The following is a 14,765-nucleotide window of genomic DNA, read 5'->3' as shown; positions in this document are numbered from 1 at the left end:
CTTAGTGTGACCAGATCGGACGATGATGATAATTCCGCTTTGGTTAGTTTGATTTATTGGGCGATGAATTTCGGCAATCGATAACTTCGTCGAATAAATGTGACCGGGTGCTGTTGGCTTTGGGCGCGCGTTTGAATAATAAAAGGCCAGTATTTGAAATGTTCTTTTTAAGCTTTAATGTGAAAGTTGAATTTTATATATTTGTGACGGTGGGTCGTCACAACCTAAATAAGTGTAATGTTGTTCGCTAAAGTAAATGTATCTTAAATATTCTTTCTACATATGTTATTAATAACCACTCACTCTCTGCACTTACTGAGACTATGGATCTTGGGGTCCTCTCGGCAGTAAATTTTTGTTTATTAATCATATAAAACAAAGGCAAATGCAATGTTCGGATTTGTCAAAAGAAACACTATACTTTTTAAGGACCTATACTCACGACTGACAGTGTTCTCAGCATTTGTGCGTTCAAAAGTGAAATGTGCTTCCTTCATTTGGAACCCTTCAGTTGTTGTTCATATTAATAGAATGGAGAGGCTGCAGAAAAAATACCTGAAATGTGCGCTTCAGCCGTTACACTTTTCAGAACCGTTGTCAGCTTACTCTAGCCAATGTTGCCTACTGCATACCTGCATTCTAGTAGATCGGCGTTCGATAGCGAGCCTGCTCCTTATCAACGATGTTATAATTGGTAATATTAATAGTCCCCTTATATTAAACTCAATGTAATTTAACGTCCCAGCCAGGAGTCTCCGTACCGCCATCCCATTTTATGAAAGTGCTGCGAGGACTAACTATGCGCGGAATGAGCCAATCTTAACAGCTTCAAGACTTTTTAACTCATTGCCACTAAGTATTCGATTGGTTTGGGGATCCAAGAAGGATGTTCTTAGGCAATTGCATAGGCAAAAGGTCTGCAAAAAGGTCTGGAAGAAAGAAAAAAAGGAAGTTAGTATGAGTTATGAAAACATACGGCTCAATTACACATTAAAAAAATAAAGAAGTGGGCGCGGGGTCCAACCGAGCGGGGAGATGCAAAACACGCGTCGTCCAAGTTGCGGTGGTGTGTATTTGGCCAGATTCGGGGAAAAAAAAAAGTCTGGAAGATAGAAAAGGGAAGTTAGCATGAGTTATAAAAACAAACGGGTCACTTACACATTGAAAAGAAGTGGGCGCGGGGTTTAACCGAGCGGGGGGCACATGGAGAATCACATTGGGGAACATCGATAACATCGGGTGGCGACGCGGAACCGATAGCAGCTGAAGACAGATCGGCATGGCGGAGAGTGACCATACAACGGAGAGTCCCACTGGAGAATATCGATAACACCGGGGGCAACGCTACACTGTGTCACGGAACCGATAGCAGCTGGAGACCGATCGGCACGGCTGTAGTGTGCATGCATACAGAGTACACACTGTACAATCGGCAACAATGTTAGCCAAATATGCAGGATCAGCACTCTTCAAGTGCAAACGTAATTTGACCACGCCATCGCGCCGGCTTATTCCCACAGTTGGCACACATAACATTTCTTTTTTCTCTCTCTCTCTGTGAGCGCCGCTCTCGGAGATAAATATAAGCTTAAACATAAGGCGGCTGCGGTGCTGCCCGCTTGACCAACAGCGCCGACTGCGCAGCAGATAGAACTAAGTTAAGCTAAGAACAGAGGCACTCGAAGAAAGACATCGAAACGATAATCAGAATAAAAAACTAGTTTCAATAAAATATAAGAAGTGCATGATACAATATTTTTGGTGTGAACATGGCGACCGTGACCGTAAAACTGAACAAAAAATTTGTATTTACTTGGCGACCGTGACAGAGTAACAACTATAGAAGAACCCTGCAATATACAAGCCACCGGCCAACATCGCCTAAGAAGATGACTGCGAATTGATTCAAATATTCACGGCAAACACTGCATATTTTCGTGGCCGCTGTGAGCCTCTGTTAGCTTTAAGACAATCCCTTAAGTTCAGTTCTGATTTGGATTCAATAAAGAGCACATCGCTCATAAAACAAACTCCGGCAACCGCCGTTAAACAATTTATCATTTGAACACTGACTGAGTCTCTAGGCCAGCAGTGAACGGAGGGCAGTTACCCTCCCAACGTAACCTTCCTAAATCATCATTTGGGAATTCTTAGGCCAGTCGGCTAAGAGCCAGCAGCCAGCAACCAGCAGCCAGCAGTCAGCAGCCAACAACCAGCAGCCTGCAGTCAGCAGCCAACAACCAACAACCAGCAGCCTGCAGCCAACAACAAACAACCAGCAGCCTGCAGCCAGCAGTCAGCAGCCAACAACCAGCAGCCTGCAGTCAGCAGCCAACAACCAACAACCAGCAGCCTGCAGCCAGCAGTCAGCAACCTAAAGGCAGCAGTGGACCTGACGTCTTCCTACACCGAGAGGACAGGAGAAGCTACCGTTCATCTCACTAATATTCTAATTGGCGCTCAACTAGTGGATAAATAATAAATTTAGAAGTTTAAAAGAAACGAACACACAATTAACAAAACATGTAAGTGGACCCTTCGGCCAATCTTTTATGTCTTCGACCAAAAATGTATATAACTGTAAAGTCTCAGGAGAGACAAGCATTAAATTCTGTCCCTGTAACAACAAAGCAAAAAATTTGAAATATATAAATAACGATTGTGAAGTGATTTTTTGAAAATCTCAGTATTTATAATTTTATAATTTATAATTTCACAGCCCCAGTTATGTTATTTTTATTGTGTCCGGTGGAGGAAATTTACCCAAATATGCGAAATTATTTAACAACATTATAAATTTATAAGTTAAAATTATGCCCTATAGTTTTTCTTTCTGTGTAACGGCGCATCACTATTTCGCCTGCCATTTGAGTCATTTTTTTTCACTGTGTACTAAATATAATTTTATTCAGCGGCCGCACATTCTGTCACCCTGCGGACATTGGTTGTGTTTTTATTGTCCCGCATATTGATAGGAAATACGACCACTAAAGTCCTTCGACTTTGTCTTTTTTTGTGCAGCGCTTTGGCTTATCTCCACATCTCAACCTCAGGCAGGGAAATCTTTCACTGCTGTACTATTATGACGACGTGGAGAAAAAACTGACCCTCCCCACAAACAAGGCCACCATGTTGCTCGACGCTTCGGCGGCCGAAGTCCTGTGCGAAAAATTCCGGGATGATACCCTTCGAGTATTCATCTCGGGATTAAAACGCAGACTCTCAGATGTCCTCTTCTCGGCGAAGCCGAAGGACATGTCAAAAACACTTGATTTGGCTCAGGAGGTGGAGGCAAGTCACGAGAGGTATTCCTTCGCTGCCTCATTTGCAAAAAGCCAGAAGGATAGGGATAAAAACAATATCCAAAGGCGCAAGAGCGTCAGCAAACCCCTCCTCAGAATAATTTCCAAACAGGTGCTGCCAAAAATCCCTATTTCACAAAACAGCACAAATCTCAAGTTCACTCTGCTCCACAGGTTTCGTGAAAATACTTCCGAGCCCATGGATATTGACCCTTCGCTGTCCAAAATGCACAAGTTTCCTCAGGCACCGGCTTACCAAAACAGAAAGCCGGCCGTGTCCGGTCGATCGGGCCCGCACAAAAGGCAGAGAGTTAACCACGTCGCGCAGAGCGCGGGCAAAACCGAAGAAAAATACACCTTTGCGCGGGATTGAAAGGCGTTCGCCCATTAGACTCCCTTTTTACCATTCATTCAATTCATGGGGGTACAACTATCGTCTCAATATTCAATTTTAAGGCTACTTTTTTCATACTACCAGACTTGACTACCTCTGATGGAATAATCGGCTTTACCTTACAACACATCGGTGGTAGCTACCATCAGATCGGTTAGTGAGGAGCCCATATACGCGAAATTATACCCGTACCCCATCGGAGCATCGGATTTCGTCAACAAAAAGATTGAAGATCTGCTTAAAAATGGGATAATTCAGAATTCAGTATCCCTTACAACAATCCGATATGGGTTGTGGATAAAAAAGGGACCGAAGAGCTTGGAAACCGAAAAATGCGACTAGTTATTGACTTCCGCAAATTAAACGAAAGAACCGTGTCCGAAAAATATCCCATGCCAAATATAAACATGATTTTGGGCAACCTAGCTAATGCTAAATATTTCTCTAGCTATCACGATACTCATCATACTCGCAGAACGCGACAGAGAAAAAACTTCTTTCTCAGTAAATGGGGGGAAATACGAATTCCGCAGATCACCGTTTGGCCTCAAAAAAGAAGGCAGCATTTTTCCTAGGGGAACAGATCGGCAAGTTCTGCTATGTTTACGTTGACGACGAAATCATTTTTTCAGAAGATGAAAATTCTCACATCTTCTCACGTAGATTGGGTTCTTAAGAGCCTGTACGATGCGAACATGAGAGTATCGGGAGAAAAATCCAGCTTTTTTAAGAAAAGTGTAAGTTTCCTTGCGTTTATAGTCACTTGTAACGGTGCTACAACAGACCCAGAAAAGGTAAAGGCCATAAAAGAATTTCCGGAACCCAAAAGTGTTTTTGAGGTACGATCATTTCTAGGCCTAGCCAGCTACTATCGAGGCCTATATCGGACATCCTGAAGGGGGAGAACGGAACAATTAGTAGACACAGGTCACGCAACAACAAGCGTTCCAGAAACTACGAAATATTTGGCATCCGACGACGTGATGCTAAGGAACCCCGACTACAAAAGGGCGTTTGATCTAACGAGAGATGCCTCGGCCTATGGCATTGGCGCAGTATTGTCCCAAGAGGGTCGCCCAATAGCAATGGTCTCAAGGACAAGGATGTTAACTACGCCACAAACGAGAGGGAACTCTTAGCCATAATTTGGGCACTGGCTAAGCTGCCAAACTATTTATATGCAGTAAAAGATATAAACATCTATACAGATCACCAGCCATTAACATTCGCAGTATCGGAATCCAATCCGAATGCGAAAATCAAACGATGGAAAGCTTGCTTCGTCGAGACCGGCGATAAAATGTTATATAAGCCCGGCAAGGAGAATCTCGTCGCGGATGCACTCTCCAGACAGCAACTTAACGTTGTGGAGGCGGAAGAAGCTTATTCGTGTTCGGCCACTATCCACAGTGAAGTGTCGCTCAAACACACCATCGAAGCAACGGAGAAGCCATTGAATTGCTTTCAGAACCAGATAACTCTAGAGGAAGCACGCTTTCCGTCGAAACGCAGCTTCGTACTCTTTGGAAATAAGAGACGGCACAACATTGACTTCACATGCATTGAGTCGCTGCTTAAGGAGCTCGCGGATACCATAGTTCTCAAGGGCGTAAATGCCATTCATTGCGATATGCCTACGCTAGCAATGATACAGGATAAATTGGTCCGGCAATTCCCAGCCACCAAATTCTGGCATTGCAAAAAGCGAGTGACAGACATTTTTGCAATTGCGGAGAGACGGGAAATCCCTACTGCCGAGCACAGAAGGGCACACAGATCGGCACAGGAGAATGTCAAGCAGGTGCTCTCCGAATATTATTTTCCTAAAATGACTAATTAGCCAACGAAGTTGCCCAAAACTGCAAGACCTGCGCGAGGGACAAATATGATAGGCACCCCAAAAATCAGGAAATCGGCGAGTCACATTGAAATCTTCTCAACGGACAAGAAATACTTCCTGACGTGCATCGACAAATTCTCAAAGCTCGCAGTCGTGCAACCCATTACAGTGTATCTAACGGACAGGTTGAACTCGCTAGATGCATTAAGATTTGCAAAGGTATAACCGATACCATAGAGTTGATTTTACTAGCCACTGCCAAGTACAACAAATCAATTCACTCGGTCATTAACAAAAGTCCAGCTGATGTTGTAGAGACGAACTCGGAGGACTTACAGATGAAATCCGAGAAAAAATAAAAAGCGCCCAGGACGCGGTAAGAAGCCAGAGGAACGCATCCCGGCAGAATAGGGCCTTCGAGGTGGGCAAAAGGTATTGGTAAAATCCAACAGAAGGTTAGGAAATAAACTTACAACCTTGTGTAGAAGCAGACCTGGGGACCACGGTCCTCATTAAGGGGAGGGTGGTCCACAAGGACAATCTTAAATGATACAACCAACGATGTCCTTCTTTATTCATTTTTATTACACTTTTAAGCCAATGGGCATAAATTCTTACTAGCTTTAAGTTTCATTACCACCGGCATACGTTTTGGTTTAAGTTTATTTCATTGGTGGTGGGATACCTCTCTATGAGCAAAAAATAGCTAAAGTTCAATTCCGCATTTTCGGATTCATATTTTATTTCTTCCTATCCTTAGCGTCGGCTCACATAACTGATTATTCGCAGGTCAAGTATATTCCCATCATTGACGGCCAAATACTAGTTTCGGAGGAGTTCGCGTTCGTCGTAGCAGGGACACCGGACGCCGGCGATTTAGAAAAAATCAGATTTACCGAAATGAAGTTAGTTAAGTCAAGTAATAGGCAAATTCAAATAAACACTAGAATTCAAAATCAAATTTATCAGCTAACCGTTAATTAAATTCTGAGCTCTGCCAAAAAATCACAAGTAGATACTGGACATTTATATGAGACACTACTTGCTAGAAACAGAATGCTGATGGTGGAATTACAGAATTTAATGCTTGCAATAACCCTTGCCAAAATTAATATTGTTAGTCCAGATATTTTAGACCACGGAGGCAAGGCCGGCATTCATGCGCCAGGCTTCAACGCCGGACGCGCGACGCTGGAAGGTGGTCATCAGGGTGGAGTGGCCGGAGGAAATCGGAGAAGCACCAGCGGTCGTCGCAGCACGGTGGCCAGGGCGGAAGCGGTGCACCGGGTAAGGTATACCAAAAAAAAACACATAAAACACATTTGCACTGGTTTGGGAACAAAACGAACGCACACGTGGCCACTTAAAAAAATACACAATACGCTGTGAAAATTTAATACTGTTTTGTATTAACGACGCGAAAACTTATGACTGCAGTAGTTCGACGATGTTAAATTGCGAATTTGTGAAAACTATTTCTAAAACACGACGAAAAGGAGTGGCTACGATGACGTTTGATTGATCACTGACTATTATATTTCAATAATTTCTCTTAGAACCTAACTTATGCTACGGTGGCGAGAGACGGGGCGAATTCGCAAGAGCGAACGGACGAAAGCTTTATTGGCTCCCGCTCTCGCCCTACAACTAGTGATTTAAATACAAGCGCCAAGTGCGCAAACACCACCCCCTCTGAAGGGACGACGTCCTTCAGCCCAGAACAGGCAACAGGGCCAGTCGGTGGACAGCTCGCCGATATTCCCCGTCCTGCGTCCTGACGTCCGCCACGCGAACCTTGCTATCGGCGCTGGCGTGCACCGCTACCACTCGTCCAATCCTCCACTGCTGGTGCGGAAGGTTGTCTTCTGCGACGACGACGAGCGCTCCCACGACGAGGTTGGGCTCCCCTTAGTGCCACTTGGACCGCTGCTGGAGGCTGGAGATGTACTCCCGGGACCATCGCTGCCATAACCTGTGCCTGAGAGACGAGACACCTCGCCATCGTCGCAAGCAGGTCAGGCTGATCTGGTCCGGGAGCGCCGCTGATGGTGGGGCCAGAAAAGGGCCGCCGATGAGCAGATGCCCGGGGGTCAGGGCCTCGCCGTCGTTCGGGTAGCTGCTTAGAGCTCCGAGGGGCCTGGAGTTGAGCGCGGCCTCCACGCTGGTGAGCAGAGTTCCGAGCTCCTCCGCGGTCAAGAGGTCTTGGCCTTCCGAAGGAACAGGTACTTTGCAGACTTCACACCTGCCTCCCATAGTCCGCCGAGGTGCGGTGCTCTGGGCGGTATGAACGCAAACTCGCATCCTTTTTTTAATGCGAATGTTTCGATACCGCCCCCCTGCTCCTCCAGACGGGCTCGGAACTCTCTCATGTGGCGATCTGCGCCGACGAAATTGGTGGCGTTGTCGCACCACACCTTCTCCGGAATCCCGCGACGACTCACGAACCTTTGAAATGCCAACAAGAACGCATCAGTGGTTAGGTCAGACACTAATTCTAAGTGGACCGCTTTGGACGCAAAACAGACGAACAAGGCCACGTACGACTTGTACGGTGGCTTACCACGGATACGATACTTTGTGCTGAAGGGACCACAAAAATCAACGCCACAAATATTGAACGGGCGGAGAGCTCGAAGTCTATCTGCTGGCAAGTTTCCCATAATTTGCGTCAAAAGTTGCGGCTTACAGCGAAAGCAGCGCATGCACGACCGAACTGTTCGTCGGCAGACTTCTTGAGCATTAACTAGCCAGATTTTCTCGCGCAGACGACTTACGAGAGCTCGTGGGCCAGCGTGACAGTTCGTAACGTGCAGGTATGACACATAGGATCTGACGAACTGTGAGCTTTTAGACAGCAACAACGGGAATTTGGCTTCGTACGGGATAGGAGCATTCAATAACCGACCCCCAACTCGTAGCAATGTCGAGGAGCACCAATCCGATTTATTTTCCTGAAGAAAAGGGTTTAACTTTTGAATATTCGTTGCTACCGGTTTATTCTTCCGAATTTTACTTATGTCGTCCCTGAACTCGTGAAATTGGACAACTTCGACAATTTTATCAAAAGCGAAATCCAGTTCTCTTGGCGAAATACTTTTTTCAAAGGGCTTCGACACCTTTCTGCACCTTTGAATAAAACGAAAAACCCACACGAAAACTCTCAGAAGCTTCAGGTGCGACGAAAAAGACTCTATTTTCTGAAGCACATAATTTGGCTCTGGGCTGACTACGAGAGCTATTGCCGATTTGCGTAGCTCCATCGACATTACATCAGCCGGCACTTCGAAATGTTTATTTACAGGCCAATTATTTTCTGAGTCTAGCAAGAACGAAGGCCCACCGAACCAAATGGACGTTGTAAGCTCCTCTACGTCACATCCTCGGGACACTATATCTGCTGGGTTGACTTTCGTGGGAACGTGTCTCCAAATTGCTTTCTCCGACCACTCCTGAATATCTGCAACCCGGTTCGAAACAAAAACCGACAACGACGAGGGATGGGTTTTAATCCAGTGTAAAGTGATCTCGGAGTCTGTCCACAGGAAAACATTCTCAATGGGAGAATTTAGCAATGGCCTGACACGATTATAGAGATCTGCTAAAAGGTGAGCTGCACACAGCTCAAGGCGAGGCAAAGTTTTCGTCTTGAGGGGAGCTACTTTCGATTTGGCGGTCAATAAAGACACTTTCAAACCTTCAGCAGTTTGAGTCCGAATGTAGATGCACGCTCCATACGCTCGCATGGAAGCGTCAGCGAAACCATGTATTTGAATCGGGACTTGTGGATCTGTGTTGACGAATCGCGATACCTTAATTTTAGGCAGCTGCAGAAGCGTCGCTTTAAACGTCTCCCACGACGTGAGCAACTGCATCGGTAGCGACTCGTCCCAATCTAATTTTCGAAGCCACAGTTCCTGCAACAACATCTTTGCCTTTGTGACCAAAGGACACAAGAGGCCAAGTGGGTCGAAAAGTCGAGCAGTCACCGACAAAATATTTCGTTTTGTCGCGCGAAGATCCAGGAAAGAGTCATCCAACCGAAATTGAAAGTAATCTTTAACCGGTAACCAAACCACGCCAAGGGTTTTGGACTTATTTAAAATTGAAATCAGCAATGACTTTGTCATTACGGCCCTCTCTTCCAACTCTTCGCGGTATACATCTTTTGTATCTTTCACTTCTATTTGGTTTTGCAAAAGTGAAGCATTTTCAATGTGCGTATTTAGAATCTCTAATCGACACTCAAGCTCGACCGGATTTATAGATAATTTAGCTTCTTTTAAGTGGCGATAAGTTCGGTTAATACTTTTCATGCAAACATCTCGTTGATGTTTAAGCTCTTCGATATCCTTAGTTGCCATTGCGTTTATTTGTATTTATTTAGTTGGTATCGAAGAGGTGTTAAATATTTATTTTTATTAAATTATTTTTTTTTTTTTTTTGTTAAATAATAAAATAAAATCAACGATCGCACACGGTGTAAGGGAGCTAAGTGCCGAGAGAATTACAGCGAAAAATCTAAATAGGGTTTTTATATTTTTTTTTTTATATAAACCCTGCGACAGTATATGCCGCACGCACGCACTGTAGGGGAGTTACCGCTCAAGCTCAAGCGTACCGACAAAACGAACAAACGTTTAGGCAGACCGAAAATTGCACTGCTGCAGCGATCGAGAACGAAAACGACAAAAGATAACTCGAAATAGCGGCAGCGGTGTCGGTGTGCGTGTGTATGTGTACGCGGCTAGCGGTTCTTCCTATGCAGATGCTAACGGAGAATGATACACTGACCGATAACTAAGGGCAACGAATATATAAGCCTGATGCCAAAATGCGCGCAAAATTATGAAAAGCGCGGAAAATTGGAAAAGCGCGGGAAAATTCTGAAAAGCGCGGGAAATGTTCGTACAAACTGCAGCGAAAGTTATTGCCGCTAATTTTCTGAGAGCTTCAATTTTTACAATTTGCACTTTTTTTTTTTTTTTTTTTCCAGCTATTTTTATTTATACCCTAAATTGGTGCTCACTACGACGAAAGTTGGGGGAATTAAGTTCGCACTAATTGGGTCGACGACGAGTATTTTATTGCTTGTTCTTTGGCCAAAGCGATTCACATATAATTCGAAATAGATTATGTTTATTGTAGAATTTTGGTTGTTAGTACATGCAAATTTTTATTTCTTGGTTAGAATGCTCACTATCTACCGATTTTTACACGAATGCAAAAAGTTGAAAGATGGGCCAAAACACAATTGACAAAACGCCACAGATTAACTTTCAACTTTTGGCATTCTATACCTGGATGGCCGACTTGATAATTGCAACTTCCTTTTTGTCTTCCATTTGGCGGCAGCAGCAAATTGAGCAATTAAAATTGCCGAAACGTCAGGCGCAACTTCAAGAACGGCAGAAAATTTCCAGCGACGAAATTATTGAATTTAATTTGTTGGCCGAACCGACACGAATAAATTGGTTGTTGTTGGTATTGTTTATAGTTTTCACCGACAAAAAAAATTAAAACTCGCGAACTCTACTGCTGATCACGTCGGGGTCACCATGAAAAATTGAATACTATTTTGTATTAACAACGCGAAAACTTGTGAACGCAGTAGTTCGAGATGATTTTAATTGCGAAACTTGTGAAAACTATGTCGAAAGCGCGACGAAAAGGAGTGGCTACGATGACGTTCGATGGATCACTAACAATTATATTTCAATAATTTCTCTTAGAACCTAACTTATGCTACGGTGGCGAGAGACGGGGCGAATTCGCAAGAGCGAACAGACGAAAGCTTTATTGGCTCCCGCTCTCGCCCTACAACTAGTGATTTAAATACAAGCGCTGAGTGCGCAAACACCGCCCCCTCTGAAGGGACGACGTCCTTCAGCCCAGAACGGGCAACAGGGCCAGTCGGTGGACAGCTCGCCGATATTCGCCGTCCTGCGTCCTGACGTCCGCCACGCGAACCTTGCTATCGGCGCCGGCGTGCACCGCTACCACTCGTCCGATCCTCCACTGCTGGGGCGGAAGATTGTCTTCTGCGACGACGACGAGCGCTCCCACGACGAGGTTGGGCTCCCCCTGGTGCCACTTGGACCGCTGCTGGAGGCTGGAGATGTACTCCCGGGACCATCGCTGCCAGAACCTGTGCCTGAGAGACGAGACACCTCGCCATCGTCGCAAGCAGGTCAGGCTGATCTGGTCCGGGAGCGCCGCTGATGGTGGGGCCAGAAGAGGGCCGCCGATGAGCAGATGCCCGGGGGTCAGGGCCTCGCCGTCGTTCGGGTCGCTGCTTAGAGCGCCGAGGGGCCTGGAGTTGAGCACGGCCTCCACGCTGGTGAGCAGAGTTCCGAGCTCCTCCGCGGTCAAGAGGTCTTGGCCTACCGTCCGAAGAAACAGGTGCTTTGCAGACTTCACACCTGCCTCCCATAGTCCGCCGAAGTGCGGTGCTCTGGGCGGTATGAACGCAAACTCGCATCCTTTTTTTGATGCGAACTGTTTCGATACCGCCCCCCTGCTCCTCCAGACGGGCTCGGAACTCTCTCATGTGGCGATCTGCGCCGACGAAATTGGTGGCGTTGTCGCACCACACCTTTTCCGGAATCCCGCGACGACTCACGAACCTTTGAAATGCCAACAAGAACGCATCAGTGGTTAGGTCAGACACTAATTCTAAGTGGACCGCTTTGGACGCAAAACAGACGAACAAGGCCACGTACGACTTGTACGGTGGCTTACCACGGATACGATACTTTGTGCTGAAGGGACCACAAAAATCAACGCCACAAATATTGAACGGGCGGAGAGCTCGAAGTCTATCTGCTGGCAAGTTTCCCATAATTTGCGTCAAAAGTTGCGGCTTACAGCGAAAGCAGCGCATGCACGACCGAACTGTTCGTCGGCAGACTTCTTGAGCATTAACTAGCCAGATTTTCTCGCGCAGACGACTTACGAGAGCTCGTGGGCCAGCGTGACAGTTCGTAACGTGCAGGTATGACACATAGGATCTGACGAACTGTGAGCTTTTAGACAGCAACAACGGGAATTTGGCTTCGTACGGGATAGGAGCATTCAATAACCGACCCCCAACTCGTAGCAATGTCGAGGAGCACCAATCCGATTTATTTTCCTGAAGAAAAGGGTTTAACTTTTGAATATTCGTTGCTACCGGTTTATTCTTCCGAATTTTACTTATGTCGTCCCTGAACTCGTGAAATTGGACAACTTCGACAATTTTATCAAAAGCGAAATCCAGTTCTCTTGGCGAAATACTTTTTTCAAAGGGCTTCGACACCTTTCTGCACCTTTGAATAAAACGAAAAACCCACACGAAAACTCTCAGAAGCTTCAGGTGCGACGAAAAAGACTCTATTTTCTGAAGCACATAATTTGGCTCTGGGCTGACTACGAGAGCTATTGCCGATTTGCGTAGCTCCATCGACATTACATCAGCCGGCACTTCGAAATGTTTATTTACAGGCCAATTATTTTCTGAGTCTAGCAAGAACGAAGGCCCACCGAACCAAATGGACGTTGTAAGCTCCTCTACGTCACATCCTCGGGACACTATATCTGCTGGGTTGACTTTCGTGGGAACGTGTCTCCAAATTGCTTTCTCCGACCACTCCTGAATATCTGCAACCCGGTTCGAAACAAAAACCGACAACGACGAGGGATGGGTTTTAATCCAGTGTAAAGTGATCTCGGAGTCTGTCCACAGGAAAACATTCTCAATGGGAGAATTTAGCAATGGCCTGACACGATTATAGAGATCTGCTAAAAGGTGAGCTGCACACAGCTCAAGGCGAGGCAAAGTTTTCGTCTTGAGGGGAGCTACTTTCGATTTGGCGGTCAATAAAGACACTTTCAAACCTTCAGCAGTTTGAGTCCGAATGTAGATGCACGCTCCATACGCTCGCATGGAAGCGTCAGCGAAACCATGTATTTGAATCGGGACTTGTGGATCTGTGTTGACGAATCGCGATACCTTAATTTTAGGCAGCTGCAGAAGCGTCGCTTTAAACGTCTCCCACGACGTGAGCAACTGCATCGGTAGCGACTCGTCCCAATCTAATTTTCGAAGCCACAGTTCCTGCAACAACATCTTTGCCTTTGTGACCAAAGGACACAAGAGGCCAAGTGGGTCGAAAAGTCGAGCAGTCACCGACAAAATATTTCGTTTTGTCGCGCGAAGATCCAGGAAAGAGTCATCCAACCGAAATTGAAAGTAATCTTTAACCGGTAACCAAACCACGCCAAGGGTTTTGGACTTATTTAAAATTGAAATCAGCAATGACTTTGTCATTACGGCCCTCTCTTCCAACTCTTCGCGGTATACATCTTTTGTATCTTTCACTTCTATTTGGTTTTGCAAAAGTGAAGCATTTTCAATGTGCGTATTTAGAATCTCTAATCGACACTCAAGCTCGACCGGATTTATAGATAATTTAGCTTCTTTTAAGTGGCGATAAGTTCGGTTAATACTTTTCATGCAAACATCTCGTTGATGTTTAAGCTCTTCGATATCCTTAGTTGCCATTGCGTTTATTTGTATTTATTTAGTTGGTATCGAAGAGGTGTTAAATATTTATTTTTATTAAATTATTTTTTTTTTTTTTTTGTTAAATAATAAAATAAAATCAACGATCGCACACGGTGTAAGGGAGCTAAGTGCCGAGAGAATTACAGCGAAAAATCTAAATAGGGTTTTTATATTTTTTTTTTTTATATAAACCCTGCGACAGTATATGCCGCACGCACGCACTGTAGGGGAGTTACCGCTCAAGCTCAAGCGTACCGACAAAACGAACAAACGTTTAGGCAGACCGAAAATTGCACTGCTGCAGCGATCGAGAACGAAAACGACAAAAGATAACTCGAAATAGCGGCAGCGGTGTCGGTGTGCGTGTGTATGTGTACGCGGCTAGCGGTTCTTCCTATGCAGATGCTAACGGAGAATGATACACTGACCGATAACTAAGGGCAACGAATATATAAGCCTGATGCCAAAATGCGCGCAAAATTATGAAAAGCGCGGAAAATTGGAAAAGCGCGGGAAAATTCTGAAAAGCGCGGGAAATGTTCGTACAAACTGCAGCGAAAGTTATTGCCGCTAATTTTCTGAGAGCTTCAATTTTTACAATTTGCACTTTTTTTTTTTTTTTTTTCCAGCTATTTTTATTTATACCCTAAATTGGTGCTCACTACGACGAAAGTTGGGGGAATTAAG

The 14,765-nt window shown here is 45.2% G+C and overlaps 1 protein-coding gene across 1 annotated transcript in view; it reads right to left on the bottom strand.

The window, feature by feature from the left end:
• Positions 1 to 797: 797 nt before the first annotated feature.
• The window catches only part of LOC128265441 (prolyl endopeptidase FAP-like), a 34,793-nt gene continuing 20,825 nt past the window's right edge, over positions 798 to 14,765 (bottom strand). The window contains exon 5 of the mRNA XM_053001449.1: positions 798 to 929. Coding sequence (XP_052857409.1) covers positions 798 to 929 — 132 coding nt within the window. The remainder of the gene's footprint in view (positions 930 to 14,765) is intronic.

The sequence above is a fragment of the Drosophila gunungcola genome, unplaced genomic scaffold (assembly GCF_025200985.1).
Source record: "Drosophila gunungcola strain Sukarami unplaced genomic scaffold, Dgunungcola_SK_2 000124F, whole genome shotgun sequence".
Lineage (NCBI taxonomy): Eukaryota > Metazoa > Arthropoda > Insecta > Diptera > Drosophilidae > Drosophila > Drosophila gunungcola.
The sequence above is the reverse complement of the archived record's forward strand: the minus strand, read 5'-3'. Positions and strand labels throughout refer to the sequence as shown.